The sequence below is a fragment of the Idiotropiscis lumnitzeri genome, chromosome 4 (assembly GCF_059441095.1).
Source record: "Idiotropiscis lumnitzeri isolate Australia: NSW breed Sydney's pygmy pipehorse chromosome 4, RoL_Ilum_1.0, whole genome shotgun sequence".
Lineage (NCBI taxonomy): Eukaryota > Metazoa > Chordata > Actinopteri > Syngnathiformes > Syngnathidae > Idiotropiscis > Idiotropiscis lumnitzeri.
The window spans coordinates 13959447-13979315 of NC_142394.1; the positions used below are offsets into that span (position 1 = coordinate 13959447).

Below are 19869 nucleotides of genomic sequence, written 5' to 3' on the forward strand. Positions count from 1 at the left end.
CCGTTGCTACATATTAGCCCAAATTGCATATGGAGCTAGCTTGCTTTTTATACGGCTGTCAAAATAAGAGCCAGCAAATCAGGTTGTGATACATATCTACATGTTTCTTTTTTTTAATTTACCTTTTACTTTGTATACTGGACTGAACCAAATCTCTGGCTTCCACTTATGTGTGTGTGTGTTTGTGTTTGCGTGTGCTGTCACAGCTGGACGACCCGTCTGTGTTCCCCGCCGTGATCGTGGAGCAGGTGCCCGCCACAGATCTGCTGCAGGTGTATTCGGGCCTGGAGTCGGACGGAGTGACCAACGGCATCATGATGGATAACGCCATGCACGTGGCCGAAACGCCCTCCATCCTGGTGGGAGGCGTGGATCTATCAGGTTGGAATATTTGACATTCAGAGACGTCCATCCATCCATCCATTTTGTATAGGGCTTGTCCTCGCATGAAAACAAAGTACTTAGTATATTTAATAAAAGTTATTTCAATAAAAGTTAGGTTAGTTTTAAATGATGGGTATCATCGACATATCAGTGAAAGCAGATTTTATTTGTGTATGATGTCTAAAAAATGTCAACATATAAATACTGTACCGTAGAGGTCCAAGTACTGATCCTTGTAGGACTCCGAAATCGCAATGCTGAGATATAAACTCTACACCCAGAAAGTGCTGAGAATAATACCAATACATGTTTTGAGGCTATCTAGTAAAGTTACAATCGATCGTTTCCAAGGCACCGCTGAAGTCGAGTAATATTTGAAGTGTCAAAATCCATTGCTGGTAAAAGTTCATTACGAGTAGTTACTTTTGCATGGACAATCTTAATAGAGTGATGGACTTTGAATCCGGACTGAAAAAATTCAAATAGATTGCGGGAAGCCATGTGATCATTAAGATGTGGCGTTACGATACGTTTATTTATTTTTTTAAGAACATTTATGATGAAACGTACCTTTTCTGTTGCTGACGTCACAACCGCCAAACATCAGCCTAACAAAACTCGGAGTAACTCTTGCGAGGAATAATTAAGTTTCATTTCATTTCAGATCGTCCAATTTTTGAGAAAAAGCTTGACAATTTCATCTCTTCGTCTCAGCTGTAATGATAGTCACATGTAAATATGTATGAGAGCAGCCACATCTGACATGGAGTGGCGCATAGGTAACACACTCAAGAGTGATGTTCTCTGTTGGGGGCGGCCCTACTTATTGGGAGGTGTGACATAAGCAAAGATAAAAGACCAAAGGGACATCTCATCTTTAATGTTGGCTCAAGTTAGTCAGTCCAAGTCAGTCTGCGTTTTGACTGCATGGGCGTTAGTTGATCAACTTTTGGAGGAATGTACAAACTCTTCCGGCAATGAAAGGACTGAAGTGCACCAGCGACTCAGTCATCCTTAACCACAAACAAGAGCATAATAGCATTGACTGGTGCGTGGCACCCGTCAGTTGGGAAGATGCGTTTGATGTGGCTCCTCTTTTGTCAAATGCTATGCTAGGTACAGTGTACTCAATTTTTTGTCTTTTGTTTCTCCCCTCTTTCTCTATCTGGTCTATCTGTCTGTCCCTACCAGTCGGTATGCAGTGATGCATCTAATCTAACCTTGCAAGCAGTATTTTGCACTGCACCTATTGAACTTCAAATTCTGTTGACTGTTCCTGTATTTTTTGGATGTTTGGTCATCTGTTTGTTAATACATTTTCTAAACTGGTATTTTTCTTGAGTTTTAACCACACAATACTATAATTGACCTTTGTTTTTTGTTTTAAATCGGGCACTTGACAAATACCCAATATAAAAGTACTAAAACTAAAAAACCTAAACTAAAACAAAGCATCCCCCGAAAATACAAACTCCTCCAACTTAATTGAAACTAACTGAATTTGAAAAGTAACATTTAAAACAACATTTAAAATAACAATTGTCTCATGAGCGATATCAAAATATTATAACCCTGGTTGGCGCTAATCTTAACTGACAGTGAGAGAGGCGGTTTGCAACCTGGACTGGTTGCCAGTCAAAGAGCATAAAATCCCACAAATGTTTTATAATGTTATATGTTATATGCTTGTACTGGATCTTTTTCTATTGTGCAGGTGTCCCCAATGGAGAGGTTGCCCTTACAGGTGCACCACATGAGAACATTGAGAGAGCTAATGTGTTGTTCTTATTCTTTTTATTTGATTATGTTTTAGAAACGGTATCGGGTGCAGAAGACAGCATGGAGACAAACGAGGCCGCTGCCGCTCTGCTAAACATGGAGTCGCCAAACAATATATTAGATGAAAAGCGCATGTGTAAGATAACTCTTTGGTGACAATTATGCTGCTTCTCTTATGTTAGTCTGGACTTGTTTGCACGGTTCTGTGGTTATTTTTATCCCTCTATCCATTTTCTAAAGTGATTCTCTTTATTTGGGTCTTGTGTGTGCTGGAGCCTGTCCTAGCTGACTTTGAGCAAGAGGTCGCTAGCCAATCGCAGGGCACATACAGTATAGATAAACAAGAAATCCTTCTCGTATTCACACCTACGGACAATTTAGAGCAGGGGTGGGCAAACCTTTTGATTGGCGGGCTACAATGGGTTCTAAAATTTGACAGAGGGGCCGGACCAGCAGCAGATGGATGGAGCTTTTTGGTAACCTCACCTCATGGGAGAAAAAAAAAATACATTTAATTTTAAATGAAAGTGAACAAAAGCATTACAACAAAATATATGTCTTTGAAAAACCACAGTATTTAGAAAATAAAACATTAACAAGGTGTATTTATTTAATTTCTTTAAAGATCGGCGGGCCGTAGTTTGTCCACACCTGATTTAGAGTCTTCAATTAAGCAGGAAGCTATAGTACATGCGACAAAAAAAACATGCAAGCATGGGATGAGCATGCAAGCTTCCCAGAGCTTTGAACCTAGAAGTTCGACTTTGAGGCAGACCACTTGTTCAACATGGTGCCTTGTTAACGAAATAGAAAGCCAATATGCAGTGGCCTCTCTAAGGTTGAACGCAACACTAGGACGCTGTTTATTTAAATTTTGAACAAAAAATGACTTAGGAAATGTATTAAAAAAAATCAATCTGTTAAATTTCAAGTAATTATCCTACACGTAAAAACTGATAAGTCAGCCTTCAAACCATGATGGTGTCTTCCTGTTCTTTGTTCAATTTTCCTCTTTGCCATCCGTTACTGCTACTGCTAGGGGGAAAAAAAGCAATCTCATGTGATTTGCGCAAACCTGAGATCAATATTTTTACTGAAAGATTTCACTTAAGATTTTTCCACCTCAAGAAGTCCGACGATCTGTGAATATGGGAACGTAATCTGAAGTCTCTCGCTTGAGTTGAACTGGAAATGTCAATATGTTTAACTGTATATCAAGCATGCACCAAGCACACCTCGCCACATTTTTAAAGATTTTATGCCTTTTCTTCTGTTTCTTCATTGATTGATTTATTTATTTTTTGTCTGTAGTTCACAACTACGGTACTTTGCTGGAGGCGGATCTGACATATGCGCCCCTGAGGCCCGACCACATGGAGAATGGCGCCCTTGACATGTCCCTGGATGAGGACACCTCATCCATGGATGAGATTCCCCAAAAGTGTCCCTTGAAGCCACAGAAAAAAAACAAAGGTGAGCTTGTTTGGGGTAGTTTACAATGCATGTGGTATTTTTATTATTTTTTTTTTTAACACACCTCCGTCTTCCATTTGTCTCAGTGAGGAAGCCCCGGGCGGTGCGCTCATGCTCCCCCATCTCCACCCCAAACCTGCCACTGAGGAAAAAGAGCAAAGAGGGCAAAGGTAAGCCTCAATAACAAGTGTGCCTCTCTTGTAACAAGCCAATCAAAATCAAGGTCTCTCCCCCTCTTGTGTAGCGCTCTTTGTCACCCTGTGTGCAAACAGCCAAGGTGTGAATGATGGGTTCCTCAGGGCCTGCAGGGACGCGCTTGCAGGCACATTGATGCTCCACTGATAGAGGCTCCTGTGAAGCGCGCAGGGTGACACATTTTAGTCTTGCCGTATACATCACCATGTCATGGTGGCTGGGATTTAGACGACTACCGGGAGCGTTACCGTTTTTAACCATCTCTGGTTAAAGCATGCCGCACATTAGACTAATCGACTTCCTGGCTTTCTGTTATTCAGTCCATCCCAAGACACACGCATGCACTCAGTACAAGGTCAGACAAGATCCAGGATGATGTCATCCTCCGATTTGTTGACTTTTAAACAAGAAATAGTGAAAATGTTGCGGTAAAACCTTGATTTACTGTAGTACTGGCATTTTAATGTAATATTTTAACACTCTTAACAGTTGTTCGAGTGTTAGTATAAATATGTGTTCACTATTGCTAATGTTGACATTATAGTCTTATCAAACCTTGTCTAACCTTGCAATGAAAAACAATTTACTTGTCAGACAAAAAGAAAAAAAGTTAACCACTTAAAAAAAACTGATAAATACTGATATCAAGTTGAATGCTGCATTTGTGGAGCTGATGAGGTCAAAGCCTTTGGGCTAAAAAAACAGCACACGGCTCAGTGGTAACATTTTAACATACTTAACAGTTACATGTGTAAAAAGTGTGTGACCATGTCTAAAAATACTTTAATAAAACATTTATTTTAATTATTTATTTTGTATTCTTTCTTGTCATATGAGTTTAAAAAAAAAGCTTCATTTGAGACTGCTGGGAAATCGTAAATTTCTCACTTAGCACTCGTAAGGTCAGACTTGAAAGCATCCCAGTCATAAGTAAGCAGAAAAACATACCTGAAAACTAATATTTAAATGAACTCTCCTTAGATGAATACAAATTACCTGGTTTGAGATGGAACATATCCAACTTCAAAGTGGTCAAGGAACGCACCCTTTGAGCTTTGAACAACAGTTTGCTAACGTCACGTAGCTTCCTTTGTATTATATTATTATTCTGTTTACACCACTTGTTAAAGCTGCAACTCTGTTCATCAAATTAGTTTCCCCATCCTCTTTCGTAGGCAACACAATCTACCTGTGGGAATTCCTCCTGGCCTTACTGCAGGACAAGAACACCTGTCCCAAATACATCAAATGGACACAGCGAGAGAAAGGCATCTTCAAGTTAGTCGACTCCAAGGCGGTGTCCAAGCTTTGGGGCAAACACAAGAACAAGCCCGACATGAACTACGAGACCATGGGACGAGCACTCAGGTATAAAATGTGTGGGATTGACATTGTTGGGGAGATGCATCTGTATCTGTGCAGCAAATTTCACACCACTGGCAGGGGAAATGTGGCAGAAGAACAAGTGAAAGTGCTCAGAACTAATATCATAAAACAAGAAAACATGTGCGATAAAGATACTTAAGCAATTTCATATTTGAACACTATGGAAGCCCTTGATAAGGATCTTAGATTTATTCACTATTCAGGTTATGTTTGATTGAAAACCGACTCAATGTCAACAATGCTCTCATGCTCGCAGTTGGTACGCTAACATACCCTCTCATTAACTGTAGATACTACTACCAGCGAGGCATCTTGGCTAAGGTGGAAGGTCAGCGTCTGGTCTACCAGTTCAAGGAGATGCCGGCTGACCTGGTGGTGATCGAGGACGACGACGTGGGCTCTGATGGTCACAACGAGTATGGTACCCAAAGGTCCGCCAACGGGAGGTCTGTTGCGCGGGGAGGAACCAGAGGGAGGGCTCACCAGCAGGTCAAGCAGATGAAGAAAGAGCCTGTCGAGCAATGTCTGCAGCAGGAAGTGCAGGGAGGACAAGCTGAGCAACTCCTGCATATACTGCAGAGTAACCAGGGGGCGGACATGGCGCAGGCGATGAGGTACACATGCACTTGGCACTTTTCTATACTGTGATATCAGTAGCAACTCTAATTGGCACCTGAAGGAAGACATTTCCCCTCTTGATAAAAATCTAATTAGTTGTACAGCTTCTAGGCCAAAATATTGGTCAAAATTCTTTATTTTTTAAACCGTGGCATTCGAATAAAAGTGTATCGATTGTACAATAATTTGAAAAGTTGCTTTTCCATAATATGTGCTCACTGTTTTCTTTCTAGAGCCATGAATGCTTCTGCTTCCCTCCCGGTTGTCTTGACGTCTTCTACTTCTCTGCCCCTCACCACCGTTCTTCCCAACGGGGACTCCACTCACTGCTCCCCACCTCGCGTCCTCCTTCAGTCCATGCCCCCCACCACCACCCCAGCCAATGATGTGCTGACCATCCAGGCGGCCAACAACCTGCAGGAAGGCCTCCCCCAGCAGCTGCTTGTCACCAACTTCGGCCCGTCAACCATCTCGTCCTCCTCCGCCACCTGCACAGGCCCCATTCCCCCCGTCTCAAGCCTTCCCCGCCTGCTCACCATCAACACCACCTGCGGGCAGACCATGGTGGCGCAGCAGCCCGGCACCGTCATCGCCACCGTGCTGAAATCGGCCGATCTGTGCGGGCTGCAGGTAAAAGAGGAGATGCTGGACTCCAGCTATTTCCAGTCCATGGTCAACGGCGATCCTTCCCTGGCCAACACGTTCGCCAAGGAGGAGATGGACGCCGGCGAGGCGGAGCTGCAGTACCGGACTGTGATCATCGACACCAGCCACACCGACGGCCAGGAGCTCGCCAGTGCGACGCCGTTCTACGGCCTCTCTTCCCAGAGCAGCAGCCCGTGCGAAGGCCTCACCCCCGTGGAAGAGCTGGAGGTGCGAGGGGAGATGTCCCTGCAGTCCCAACAGGCCATCAAAGGCCTGCAGGAGTTGCCCATCTCTGTGCAGCTGCCCACAAACTTTATTCAGATAAAGACGGAGCCCGCGGAGGCCTGATATGTTTCCGCTTCTTCTTCTCAAGCTCAACTCGAAAGCAACACAAGGACCATTTGGACGTGATGGTGGTTGTTTTTATTTTCTTCCACATTGCTGCAGTCTGATCCAGGATCAGATGTTGCTCCTCAAGGTTGCTCAGCCCAGCCTCAGGATTGAATTGTTTACTCACTTTTTTGTGATCATGTGCCTAAAGAAATGTATCAAGGGAGTGTTTCATATTTTATTTTTTAAAGATGTCACATTTCAGTTTTTGGATGTGCAATGATATTTACACACCAAACTCCTCCCTTAAGGAGAACAGCCATTGGATGAAGCAGGGATGCCTGTCTGCCAAATGTGCCAGTTAGTCTGTTATTGTCTTAAATCTCAGTGGACTTGTAAATGGTGAAAAAAAAAAAAAAAAAAAACGAGGCTTAGCCCAGTACAAACCAAAACATGGGGGACTGAATACAAAGCGGTGCAAGGAAATTGGACTTTCCGGCCGAGGGAACACCAGGAACCAATGTGCACCAGTACAGACCCTCACTGGCAAAGAGGACGTGACGATTGCTTTTGGGACTTTCACCAGAACTACTTTATTTTCGTAGAAGCAAAAGAAAAGGCAAGCATGTCCTCTGCAGTACTTCACGCTTCCAAAATGTGGAAAAGGGCATTTGGAAAACAAAAGTCTTGGTGCAGACTGGAAACAAATACAGAAAATTCTAGATTTTTTTTTTAGCAGCCGAGTGTTTTTGAGGCTGAAATCCTGTTGATATGAGATGGAATATGCATGGATCTCTCTCTGTATATACAAATGATATACGCTTGAGATTCACTATTAAGGCCACGGCAAATTTTATTTATTTTGTGAATTTCTAAATTCTGTATAAAAAGGCACATTTTTACTCTACTTACATGAGGGAAAATACAAAGAATATACACGTTTAGTACGAGGAAGACCAAACTTTTATTTTTTCCCATAATATAAACAGCTTTTCTATTTCCTTGTTTCCGTTCCCCTTACATGCTGTTGTACATATTCTGCTGTGTGTGTGCGTGTGCTTTTCTTTCTGTCCAGCAAGCATACTGTAGCTGTTATGCATTAAAAGCCTTCAAGAATCAGTATCAAAAGAATCAGTCAATATGGGTGGATAAAAGTCATATCAGATTTCATTTTCTCTTCCGGACCAGTGCTGTTTTGTTCATTTTCACGTGCCCTCTCGACTCCTGCTCTCCTGCTCTCGGTCCAGTGTGCGCCTCTCTTCATGGTCACGTCACCCGAGGCCAAACTTAAGATTGGACCCATCGGCCTGGTCGCACTGATCCACAGTGCGCATCTAAACAACTAAACTTTGCCTTGAATGGATTGAGGCATGCTGAGGACGTGCAGACACACTGACCTTGATCCACAGAGCAGGAGAAGTTTTGTTTGTTTCGATCTGTAAGGACAAGCTGAATGTATGTATACTGTTCAAATATATGCAAGATTATGACAATCAATAATTACACTGGAGACATTTTCTTATCCAAATCTTGTCTATGTCTTAGTTTTTTTTTGCTCTGTATAAAAGTCATATACCCTGTTTGTAGATCACCCTCGCCTTAAAGCACTGTTGTTTGTGACTGTTGATTGTCAGTGGCCTTTTTTTTTTAATGCTAAGTAGAGAGTAGATTTATAAGGCTTATTTCTTGTGTTGTGACACAGCACATGTCCATAAATCACACAGCAGCAGAAAAGAAAAAAAGATAAAAACACACATGCAGAAACATTAAACTTGGAGACAAAACAAGTTTGTGAAGCATCAGTGTCATGTCATTTGCTTCTGGAAAAATTAGTGGTGCAATACACGACTAGAGTTGGACAGTCTCGAGAATCGATTGGAACTGGGACTGTTGCTGCATTCGAGGAAGGGGAGAAGTCAAACTTTTCTGACATCCAACTAGGAAACGTGCACGAGAACCCTTTGAATTGACCTTTTTTTTTTTTTTTTTTTCAGTCTCGCGCCCTCCTGCCCCTATGTCAGCACCCATCCCGGCCTTGACCCTCCGGTCTTATTTGTAAAAATTGTCAGCCCCCGACCCCGTTCACATACCGTGATTTGTACTGACTGCATGAAGTTATTTGTTGAAATGAATGAAATGCTATGAAAATACGGTATTCCTTTATTTACATAAATTAAGGCAATAAAGTGAAGAAGGTTTGCTGGAGGTCAAAATGTGTTGTGATGAACCTGAATAACAATTTATTGGAATCAGCTGTCTTTGATGTTTACATTTGCCTTATAAACTCTTTAAGGTCGGTTGGAACTGGGATAAATCCGACTTCCCACCTTCCTCAAATGCAGCATAAGATTTTCCCGGAATCGTTTGCATTTTAAGAGTAAAATGCACTTGTCATCTCGTGGCGAACGAATGCGAAAACCTAAGTTTGAAGCTTGTGCATTGTGAAACGTGTGCACTTCTGCACCTGAGAGAGACCACACTAAGCAAGCCTACCACCAATTTCTTCAGTAGAGGTACAAGCAAAATGTCACAAACGACTTGTAGTATGTAAGCAAAACATCAATAATTTTTCAATATTTGGGTGCAGCTGATGGTTGAAAAGAAGGAAGTCAGAAATGATAAAGTTCTTCTGTTCTCCTGCTTTTCCTCTCAGGGTAGAAGGTAAATACAGTTGCACAATGCAGGCAAGTGACACAGAGAAGGCCGACTGGTGCCTTTTTGGGCTTGGGTGATTCTCTATGATTCATCGCTGGGCCTGAAATAAAAAAACACTCATTCTCATTGTGTCGTCAGGTGTACAGCTGTACATTTCAAGTAATACAACATCAAACCGGTAACATTTCGTGTTTGGCTACATTCCAACATGAGTGAGCCGTGCTACCAGCATAACCATACATTGGCTAACGTCAGTTTGTACATAGTGCACATTGTACGCGCTCACATTCATGAGGGGTGTTGATGTGAAGGGGGCGGGGGGGTAAAATGAGGCTTGATTAAAATCTTGCTTGCAGCTTTAAGATTGCACACTGCACCTTTAATAACAATGCAGTCTTCAGTTCATCTAACATGTTTTCAGAAGAAGAGAAGAACCACTACCATGTATTAAATGCAAACAGAGTTTACAGTAGCATCTCGGGGCGCTGCCCTTTATGCTGGGAAAATTCAACATTTCAGAAGGCCTGTTTGATGGAAGGATGAATGAGAAATGACTCGTGGTGGAAAGCGCATGGGGGCCCTTTTGCACAAGCTGAAAACGAGTGGACTGTGTTTAAGAGCAAAGGCTGTGGGTGGATGAATACATTAGCATGTTAGCATGTGACACACTCACAGCTGCCGACAACCCAGTTTGTCACCACCACCACAGAAGAGTAATTCGGATTGATTTTCCCAGATCGTGTGTGTGTGTGGGGGTGTGCGTGCGCGTGTGTGTGTGTTTCTACTGCATGGAAGTTGGCTGTGCGTGGGTGCTGGCTGAGGAAGCTGTCTGGAATTGGGGCTTGCCTACTGCATCGACACCCATGTGCCGCACAGCTGTGCATCCCGACATCTTTGCGGTAAGCTCCATCCTGTTCATGATGGAAAACCAGGAAAATATCAACCCGTTCATCAACAAACAAACATCCATTTGGTCACAACACTTGCATCGATCGCCTGCCAAACAGTGAGCTCGTTATGGATGACTCAAATAATAGAAGGGGACTAAACCATAACACTATTCCGTTAGTTAGTGAGTCAGAAAGCCAGAAGATGGCACGAGCCCCCACGGGGAGGAGGAAAAAAAGTGGAGGGACTATTTCTGTGTCGCCCGCGGCCACTGACACAGCTTCAGTGTTTACAGCTGTGCCCCTCGCTGTGGGAGCACTTGAAGGATGACGGCTGACATGATGGCGCCTCCAGCGTGTGGCGAGAAGCGGTGCAGGGACGAGCTTCGTTTAACCCAGCGCGCTAAATGCAACATGGCAGAATGTGCCATCTGTGCGGCCTGGCCGAAGAAAACATCCAGCAACAAAGGTCGTGGTGGAAAGACAAAAAAAATCCTATGCATTCGATCTTTCAGAACTGTTTGATTGATTATTTTAGTGCCATTTCAATTCTGTTGTGTTTAATTGAAGCAGTTTTTTGACTTTCCGATATTTAAAAGTGCATTATTGTTTTTCAAAACTGTGCAAAATGTTACTGTGGTTTACTCTAATAATAAAAGTGCTTTTTAGGAATAAAACCTCAGTTTCATTATTGATGAGCATTTAGGCCAGGCGTGGGCAAAATACGTCCCAGGAGCCTCATGCGGCCCGTTAAACGTTTTAATCCGGCCTGCCAAACTTGAAAAAATTTAATGAATAAACCTTGATAATGTTTTATTTTATTTCTGGTGTGTCAAACACGGATATTTTGTTGTAATGCTTTTGTTCATTTTCATTTAAAACATAATCTATTTTTTTTTCTACGATGAGGTGAGGTTACCAAAACACTCCATACATCTGCTGATGGTCCGGCCCCTCTGTCAGTTTAGAACCCATTGTGGCCCACCAATCAAAAAGTTTGCCCACCCCTGATTTCGGCCAACAGCTGTTGTAGTCTAATGTTGTTCATGACGTCGGCGCTTGGAAGTTTTTTTTTCCAGTGACAGTGTAAAATGTTGATGGAGTAACAACTTCTGCTGCTCCCTATTTGTAACAAAAGGGGGAGGTGTGCGATTAAATGGTGTTCACCTCTCTTGACACAAGATGGCACTATCAACACATGCAGTCACAGGAGAGAAAAGGAGAGAAGAGTGTTTCCCTGCAGGTCATTCAATTGAACACAAAGCCCCCAACTCGTGCATTGCTCTCCACTCTGCTCGCCTGGCAACACCTCCATCTCAACGAGCATGAGAGGATTATTTGAAATGAAAATAAGGGGGGTGGGAGGGAGTACACTTTCCCAATAAGTAACAAAAGGAATTAAATTGTTTGAGAGCTTCATTTGATGATAGTGCCCCGTCCTCAAGGGAGGAAGGGGGAGGGAGGCGAAGTTGCTTTGAACCGCACTCACCTGAGAGATGCTCATCCATTCCGCTTCCTCCCCTCATCCAAACAGTGGCAAACATCCGCCTGACTGCATAGAAGATGGATACTTTCAAGATGCATGAGAAGACGGGTTTCATTTGAGATAAAAAGAAAGCAGAGTTCAACTGTAGCGATATCACTGATTAGCTTCATACTGCTGTGGGGGGGAGTAAAATTGTAATGGCTTATCTGCAACTTATGCAATCAGGTCTGCCACAAGGCTTGAGCTGTAGGTTAACATGAGGTTAATATTTGACTTGATGCTTGATAAGGAAAGGGTAAGGAGCGTTACTGAATTATCTTGAGGCGTAGATGGAAAATTCCATTCACTTATCTGTTATTTCAAACTGCATTCAATCAATTCTTTCATTGTTTTGTGCTGTAGATTAATATGAGGTTGCTATACAGTCTGACCTGATGCTTGATCAGGCGTGGAACGCTGTATTGTGTTGAGGCACTTCCTAATAGGAAGCTTTGAATATTACTCCCTCTGATTCATCATGCTCTCAACGTGACTGCAGATTTAAAGATGAGATTTCACCGGGAAGTGTGAATGAGGCCGTAGAAAATATTTGGACAAAGGTAAAGCCATTTAGGGACTGTACAGTGTAAAAGCTACAAAGAGTGTCAGCTGATCTCATTGACCTCCGCAAATGTGCGGTGAGGTTCCTCCGTGTCAAAATCGGTTAAAAAAAAATGATGAATGATGAATGTGTCAAAAACAAAGACATGATTATGGATTTTTAGGAAGTTGTCATATATTCCACATTCTACTGTTATTAAAGGTGATCGTGTTGGGATGGTGGAGAATGACAAATCTGAAACACAATAAACTGTGCCAACTATAAACCTGTTGACAGCTCCTCCAAAAAGTTTAATCAACGGCTCAACTTCTGAAGTAAAATCACATGTTTTCGTTTCAGATGAGATGATGACTGTCTTTTACAAAGGTTGCATTGAATTGCTTTCATCCTTCTGTATTGTTGCATGTTTTGGAAATCTGAACTTGCCCGAAAAATAATCGGCCTCTCTAGCCTTGTTAAAACTGCTGGAAAAATATCAGGATGGCAGCAGCAGGCTGGACTCGTGTCTATGTTGAACAGGTCCTCAGGATGGCAAATACTGTTTTGTATAGACCTAATCATCCTCTCCAATACGAGATCCAGCTTTTGCCCTCAGGCTGCCGGTTTAGGGCTCCTAGGAAGACAAAAAAGCTTTAGGTTTCATTTATTCAGAGTGCAATTTATTTACTTAATGGAAACTAGCTCTTTTGTTGCTTGCGTTGTTAATTACTATTGCTTATTTGCACCGCTGCATGTTTTGCACTCTTGCACTTTTCTTTTCAATGATTGAAAATAATTCTTTATTCATGGTATTAGCTCTTAGCTATGAGCTCGGTGATGTTTGCCTTTTTTGTCTCATGTTATCTTGTCTTTGTCTATGTCATTCTGCTGCGACATTCAATTTGCATTTTTGGGATAATAAAGAGATTCCAATTCTGATTCGGATTTAGTGGTGCCGGGTACTCGGGTTCAAGATGGCTGCTAAGTCTTCACCTACTCAACCAGCTGAGTCTTTCCCTTCTGGTTGTGTACATCAATGATCAATGGGCTTCTTTCGTGGGGTTCCATTTGTGCTAAAAATATGTCATGTCATTTGCCAGTGTTGCGAGGATGTGTGGCAATGTAATTAGGATGCGTCATTTCACAAAGTCGTTGCTACGTGTCGTTAGATGTCGATGATAAGTGTCGTCGTTAGATGTCAGTGTAAGTGTCGATGTAAATGTCGATGTCACATGTTGCTGCAAGTGCCGGTATAAGTGTCGTTGTTAGAAGACAACGAAATGAAAGAATGAAACAAAATGAAACTGTGGTATGTTTCACGAGATTGGGCGTAGGGATTCGCGCAAAACGTTTTGAGCAACTCGAACGCATTTATTTTTACCCCATTTGAACACACCCATAGACACTTCCCAGTTAGGACTTTCAAAATAAAACAGAATGTACTTATAACAGGTTACACCACTGTGGGAAAAATTCATGACACTGCGGTAAAATACTCTGAATGGTCGATGCAAACAGCTAAACTGATTCTTTGAGAGGCTCTCGTTACTGCATAGATGGATTCTGACGTGAATTGCGGAATTAGAATCGTGTTTTCAACAAAATAATGACAGAAGTTGTCAGTAACCGTGGCTACGTAAGACGGCTGCCCTCTGGATTCAACTGCGAGGGGTGCACTGTCCATTCCCCCAACTTCAGACTTGAGTCTTAGAAAACTACTATTGTTTTTGTTATTTATTTTTAATTACAACATTGTGAAATGACACATTCTAATTAGATGCTACACAAGCATGACACGGGTAAACAACACAGCCTCACAAAAAACATCCTCACAACACTTTGTCAAATGACACGTCATGAAAACATATACAGAGACAGTTGGCCCAACGACATATTTTTGGCCCAAATGCAACCCCATACTTTCAAACATCGTGCCACTGGAGCGCAACTCTGCCACATACTGGCAAATGCACGGTACTTTCTTGCAGCCACAGTGCGTGCACTGTACGTGTGATGAAACACTTTTATCGGTTAGAGAAAGACAAACAGCAACGTCTACAGCAACGTCTCTGGTGAGAGTGCACGCGCCAACTGCCTAAATCGTAATTGGTGTGTGCATAATCACTGGAGGCACTGAACGTTCAGCGCGTCACTTCACTTCCTGCCCATATATTTGAATACAAATTATCGATAATGATTTAATTGAAAAGAAAATCAATTTAAAGCACACGGACAGTAGAACTAAAAAAGTACATAATTAAAGGTAAGCCTCACTTGCCTTTCCTGAAAGCACATCCCTGACAGCCTGGTCTTGATATTTTATGCATTTCCTTTTGACTTTTTTGTGTGTCCATCTTTTCTGAATGTGTATCAGTCAAGGCAGCACGGGGCTCAAGTGGTTTTGCATGTCTCTTCTAACTTCAAAACTCGGCTCAGACCTCAGATTGGCTGTGATCCATCTCAGCTACATAACAATAGAAAATGGTTGAGTGAATGAGACAATAGAAGCTGTTTGGACAAGGGTCAATTCAAAGAATAAGATTGTACTCCTCCCTGATAGTACTTAAATGTTTTAAATGTATATTTTGTAATTTCCGTCGGCTCTTTTTGTGTGTACATGTTTTTATATATTTTCCGGAGAAGTGAAGACAAAGAAGAAGATGGTACTAAACCAACAAGATTTTCAAAGCTTTATCTTATCTGTGAATTAACTCAAATTGGTACTTAAAACGTGACCTATTCATCTTATAGAAGTTTTGTGGACGGAAAAGTTTGACTTAATTCTATTTCTGTTAGTTCAGATGCAGACTAACTAAATTTCACGTCGTTGGCAATTGATGATGATGTCACGACATTGGCAGGTGTCACAACTCAATTGCCTGCTCGGCTGAATTATAACAAGAACGACACAAGTCCAATTCATGGTAGATGTTTCAAGCCTGATTTAATGACACTCATGTGATCAAAGCTGTTACTCTTCACAAGTCTGCAATTGCAGAGCAGGTTGTGAGTGGGCGTACACAATCCCCCCCCCCCCAGCCAATGCTCGAAGCATTTATTTGTTGTGACTTGTAAACGCCGAGGGTTAAGGTTTGCAGCTACAATTAGTGTTAGGGTTTGCGGCTAGGGTTAGGATTTGCAGCTGGAATTAGGGTTAGGGTTTCCAGCTAGGGATAGGGTTGGAAGGTAGGGTTAGGGTTTGCAGCTAGTGTTAGGTCTTGCACTATGAGTTCGGATTTGAAGCTAGAATTCGGGTTTGTCGCTAGGGTTAGGGTTAGAAGCTAGGTTTAGGGTTAGGGTCTTGAGTTAGGGTTTGGTGCCCGCCACGTGAATCCCGGATAATGCGCTTTGATTATGGAGGCGATTAACATGCGTTTCCATGGCAAGTGACCGTGTTTTTCCAAGGTTAGCGAATGCGCTAACTCGCACTCACATTCATTTCCTATGGTGGGCTGCAAACCTTCGCTAGTCAATTTGGAATTCCCCATTTTAGGAAAAAAATGCAAAATAACAAAACGGGAAAAAATGATGCAGCTCCTACTTAAATAGAGGATGTCGAAAAAATATTTTTTAAACATGTTTCATTTTTTGATGTAATGCTTTCAATTCGCCACAATGTGTCACTGTTCTTCTATTGTTGCATTATTGCAGGAGGTGTGTGAGGTCAGATTATTGTCCGGGAACGGGTTTATGTGGTAGATACCACGGACATTTACTTTAGGTAATTGCTTGTCTGCGAAGAATAACTTCAGAGTGAATGTTGGGTGACGTCATTTTTCAGGAACTGGAGCTCCGCACGGCCAGTCCCACAAACATGAAGGAACCAGTCGCATGTCAATGGACAGGATTTTGGTCAAGTGGGTTTGGTGGGTAAGGTCAAGTTTCAGGAATTCTACCTCCATGTGGTAAACATAATACAAGACAATACAGATCTTTATTTACATTCCTGATGCTGCACATTATATTATTATTTATTTATTGTATTGTTGATTTCTTTTTCACTCAAACTGACTTTATTAAATGAACTTTAACACAGTTTTTCCAGACAACCTTTATTTGTAAATTCACAGGAGAGTGCTTGGTGACGCGGTAATTATTTTGGCGTCAATATTTCGGCAGCGTGTTGAGTGACTTGCGTCCACCACAATGTCATTGGAGGCTTCCGGTTCTATTTTCCCTCGACGCCGAACGATGAAGCATGTGACGAAGCAATGATCTCGATGGCGACCAGGGATCCTGTCACAGCTGTCGCAATCACTCGCAACAATGGAGAATATGGTAGTTTTGGTTCCAGAAAGCAGTCCTGCGCACCAACACGATTCCTTGCATTGTATTTGTAAGTTCCTTCATCGTTCCCATCGGGATTTTGAATGGTGAGTGAACCTGCTGTTAGATCAATCAGCACAGAGTTGGAGAGAAGTTTCCAGGGTGGTTGTCTTGTCCAGTCATACCAGATCGGCATGGCACCTTCCTCAGCTACACAATGCAGCACTTTGGTCTTGTCAGTCTCTCCCTCAGTGTAATTACACTTCAGCATTGATGGTGGTTTGAGCACTCTGAGGACTGTCTTGATGGTTTGAATTCCAGGAAGCTTCTTAACTTGGCAATAGTAGAGGCTGGTGTCTGAGGGAATCAGCCGCAAAAGATTGATGGAGGCATCTCCATTCCCAGGGTCCTCTGAGTGGAAGTAGACTGCCCTTTTGAGGTTTGTAGTAGTCGTCGTAGATATGCCCGCCTGAATACAGGAGCATCTCTCTGTGTATCTTTGGCATATGTTGAAATTGTGTAATCTCAGGTAGAAACCGTGGAAAATGGCCCCTAAATATATAATATATATATATAAAATAATAAAAGTGGGTGGTGACTTTTGATTTTGTGAACATTGATTGGTTGACGGCCAATTGCAGTGATTGGTTGATGGTTAATTGCGCCACATCCGGCAGTGGCCAAGGGTATATATATATATATATATATATATATATCCATCCATCATCTGTACCGCTTCTCCTCACTAGGGTCGCGGGGGGTGCCAATTGCAGGGCACACAGAGACGAACAACCATCCGCACTCACACTCATACCTAGGGGCAATTTCGAGTGTTCAATCGGCCTGCCATGCATGTTTTTGGAATGTGGGAGGAAACCGGAGTACCCGGAGGAAACCCTCGCAAGCACGGGGAGAACATGCAAACTCCACACAGGATGGCCGGAGCTGGGATTGAACCCACGCCCGATGCTGTCTCTCACTGTGAGGCCATCGTGCTAACCAGTCGTCCACCGTGCCCATATATATATATATATATATATATATATATATATATATATATATACACACACACAGTAGGATGCAACGCAGACAAAATTGACGCCTCCAAGGGTAGAAGACTAAATCGTGCAAAGTAAGGTTCCATTTTTTGGGATATGCGACCTGATAAACGCCAGGTCAGTTCTTTGGAATTAGACATTTAGCATGTGTTTTTATCTGATCATATATCATGTAATCATATATATCTTTGGCATATGTTGAAATTGTGGAATTTCAGGTGGAAATTCGGGAAAATTAACCATAAATTATAAACCTAAGATGTTGACTTTTGGTTTGACGGCCAATTGCAGTGATTGGTTTATGGCTAATTGCATCACATCCGGCAAAGGCCATGGGTATATATACATACACATCAGTAGGATGTAAGATAGACAAAGTTGACGCCTCCAAGGGTAGAGGACTAAATCATGGAAAGTAAGGCTCTATTTTTGGATATGCCTCCGGAATTTTGACCGGCCAAGTCAGTTCTTCGGAATTATTGCTTTGGCATCTGTTCCTGTCTGAATATATATATATATATATATATATATATATATATATATATATCGAGAGAGAGAGAGAAATAAATGTTTGCCCTTCATTCTGCAGCGCTTGTGCCAGCTCCAATGTGGATCCCAATGGAAATGGTAAATGGACCAGTCGTACAGCCTCGTACGACCATGGAAACAAGGCAAGTATAGTAAGGGTTTAAAGAAGGAAATAAAACAATAGTTTCATTTAAAAGGTGAGGTATGCATCTGGGCATCCAATAATAACTCATGGAATAACATGATATCATTAAATATAACATGGACTGATACATACATATATGAAAAACCATATATATAGTTCAACTTGAGCCAAGTGATTTCAATAAATTATTTTTCTTTCCTTCAGATGCAGTTGCCCGTGTGAAAAGCGAGTCATTTATCTACTCCTTGCAGTCACAAAGGGGGCTGCACTTGTCTATCTGATCATTGTGTACTTTCCATCTTATTTCAAAATCATAAAATAAAGCTGATGCCAAAGAAATGCTTTAAAAAAATCAAATAATCAAATACAGCATAATTCAAATAAAGAGTGGCTTTGCATGACTGAGTGGAAGGATTAAAAGGTGAAAGGGCAGGAAGGTCATATTCCAGGAATTTGACCTTTATACGGTACACCACAGACACAGAAACTGCTTAAGAATACATGAGCAATTAGGTCACATTCCGGCTATTAGACTCCCATACTGTAGTCATATTAGACAATTGCCCGAGATAGTTGCCTGACAGAGGGCAAAGCGCATTCATCGACTATAGGCAATGAGCCAATGACCATTTTCAAAGTGTCATGTGGTTCACAGTAGGTCATAGCACCTTGAAAAATTTCTCATAATATGCTTTTGTGCACAGGGGTTCAAGGATTGGCCGTTGTGTGATGACGTCATCGGCACCATCCTGTTATATATGCATCTTTCCCACACACACACGATAATCACTAATGAGACAATGCGGGCCCGGCACAACTTGGAACATATAAAATGATCTTGTCAATGGTTGAGCAAGGCCAAATGCATGTCGTTATTATGGAAGTTATTATCCATATGCATGTCTTATGTTTCGTATGTTATTGATGTACAGGTGGGCTTGACACTGTTGGAATTTAGCTTTATATCAATGTTAGAATTTAACTTTAACCCAATGTAAACTCAAATTAGTAATCTGACTCCAATTCGCGACCTTACCCAACTCTCACTCATCCAACAATATGCGCGCTCGTTCTGCAATAGAAAGGTATCAGGAAGCCGGCATTTTCACGCACAAGTGGGTTTATTCCCAATACACAGACTTTCTACATGGCACCTGGGTCTCGGGTCCCTCTTAATACAACTCTACACCTCTCTTGCCACCAGCGAATGTACTACCCGAGTTGCCCAGTAATGATTCATCCTATACAATATGCAAATGGCACAGAGACAAAGGCATTCTGGCATGATTCTATTGGCTATGTGTATCCTGCAGTTAACTTTAGCTTGCTCTTATTGGTCTTTCTTCAAGTGGTGGCTCCTCCTGCTTGTGGTTGAAGGGTCCAGTTTCTTGTCGACCCCTTCCCGCTCGAAGTGTCTGTCTGCGCCAGGCACCAACCTAAAACCTCCCAAACCT

The 19869-nt window shown here is 42.2% G+C and overlaps 2 protein-coding genes across 3 annotated transcripts in view; one reads left to right on the plus strand and one right to left on the minus strand.

Moving 5' to 3' along the window:
• Positions 1-8598, plus strand: part of elf1 (E74-like ETS transcription factor 1) — a 43633-nt gene extending 35035 nt beyond the window's left edge. For both annotated transcript variants that reach the window (XM_088294903.1, XM_088294902.1), the window contains exons 3-9: positions 207-381; positions 2198-2299; positions 3475-3636; positions 3723-3806; positions 5007-5199; positions 5508-5831; positions 6069-8598. In XM_088294903.1, the coding sequence (XP_088151029.1) occupies positions 207-381; positions 2198-2299; positions 3475-3636; positions 3723-3806; positions 5007-5199; positions 5508-5831; positions 6069-6828 (1800 nt within the window). In that variant the 3' untranslated portion in view covers positions 6829-8598. The remainder of the gene's footprint in view (positions 1-206; positions 382-2197; positions 2300-3474; positions 3637-3722; positions 3807-5006; positions 5200-5507; positions 5832-6068) is intronic.
• Positions 8599-16586: 7988 nt separating this feature from the next.
• Positions 16587-19078, minus strand: LOC148338252 (coxsackievirus and adenovirus receptor homolog). Its single transcript, XM_088293489.1, has 2 exons — positions 18993-19078; positions 16587-17181 (listed from the first exon to the last, which is right to left on the minus strand). The coding sequence occupies exons 1-2, from the start codon at positions 19076-19078 to the stop codon at positions 16587-16589; spliced, it is 681 nt and encodes a 226-aa protein (XP_088149615.1).
• Positions 19079-19869: the final 791 nt, after the last annotated feature.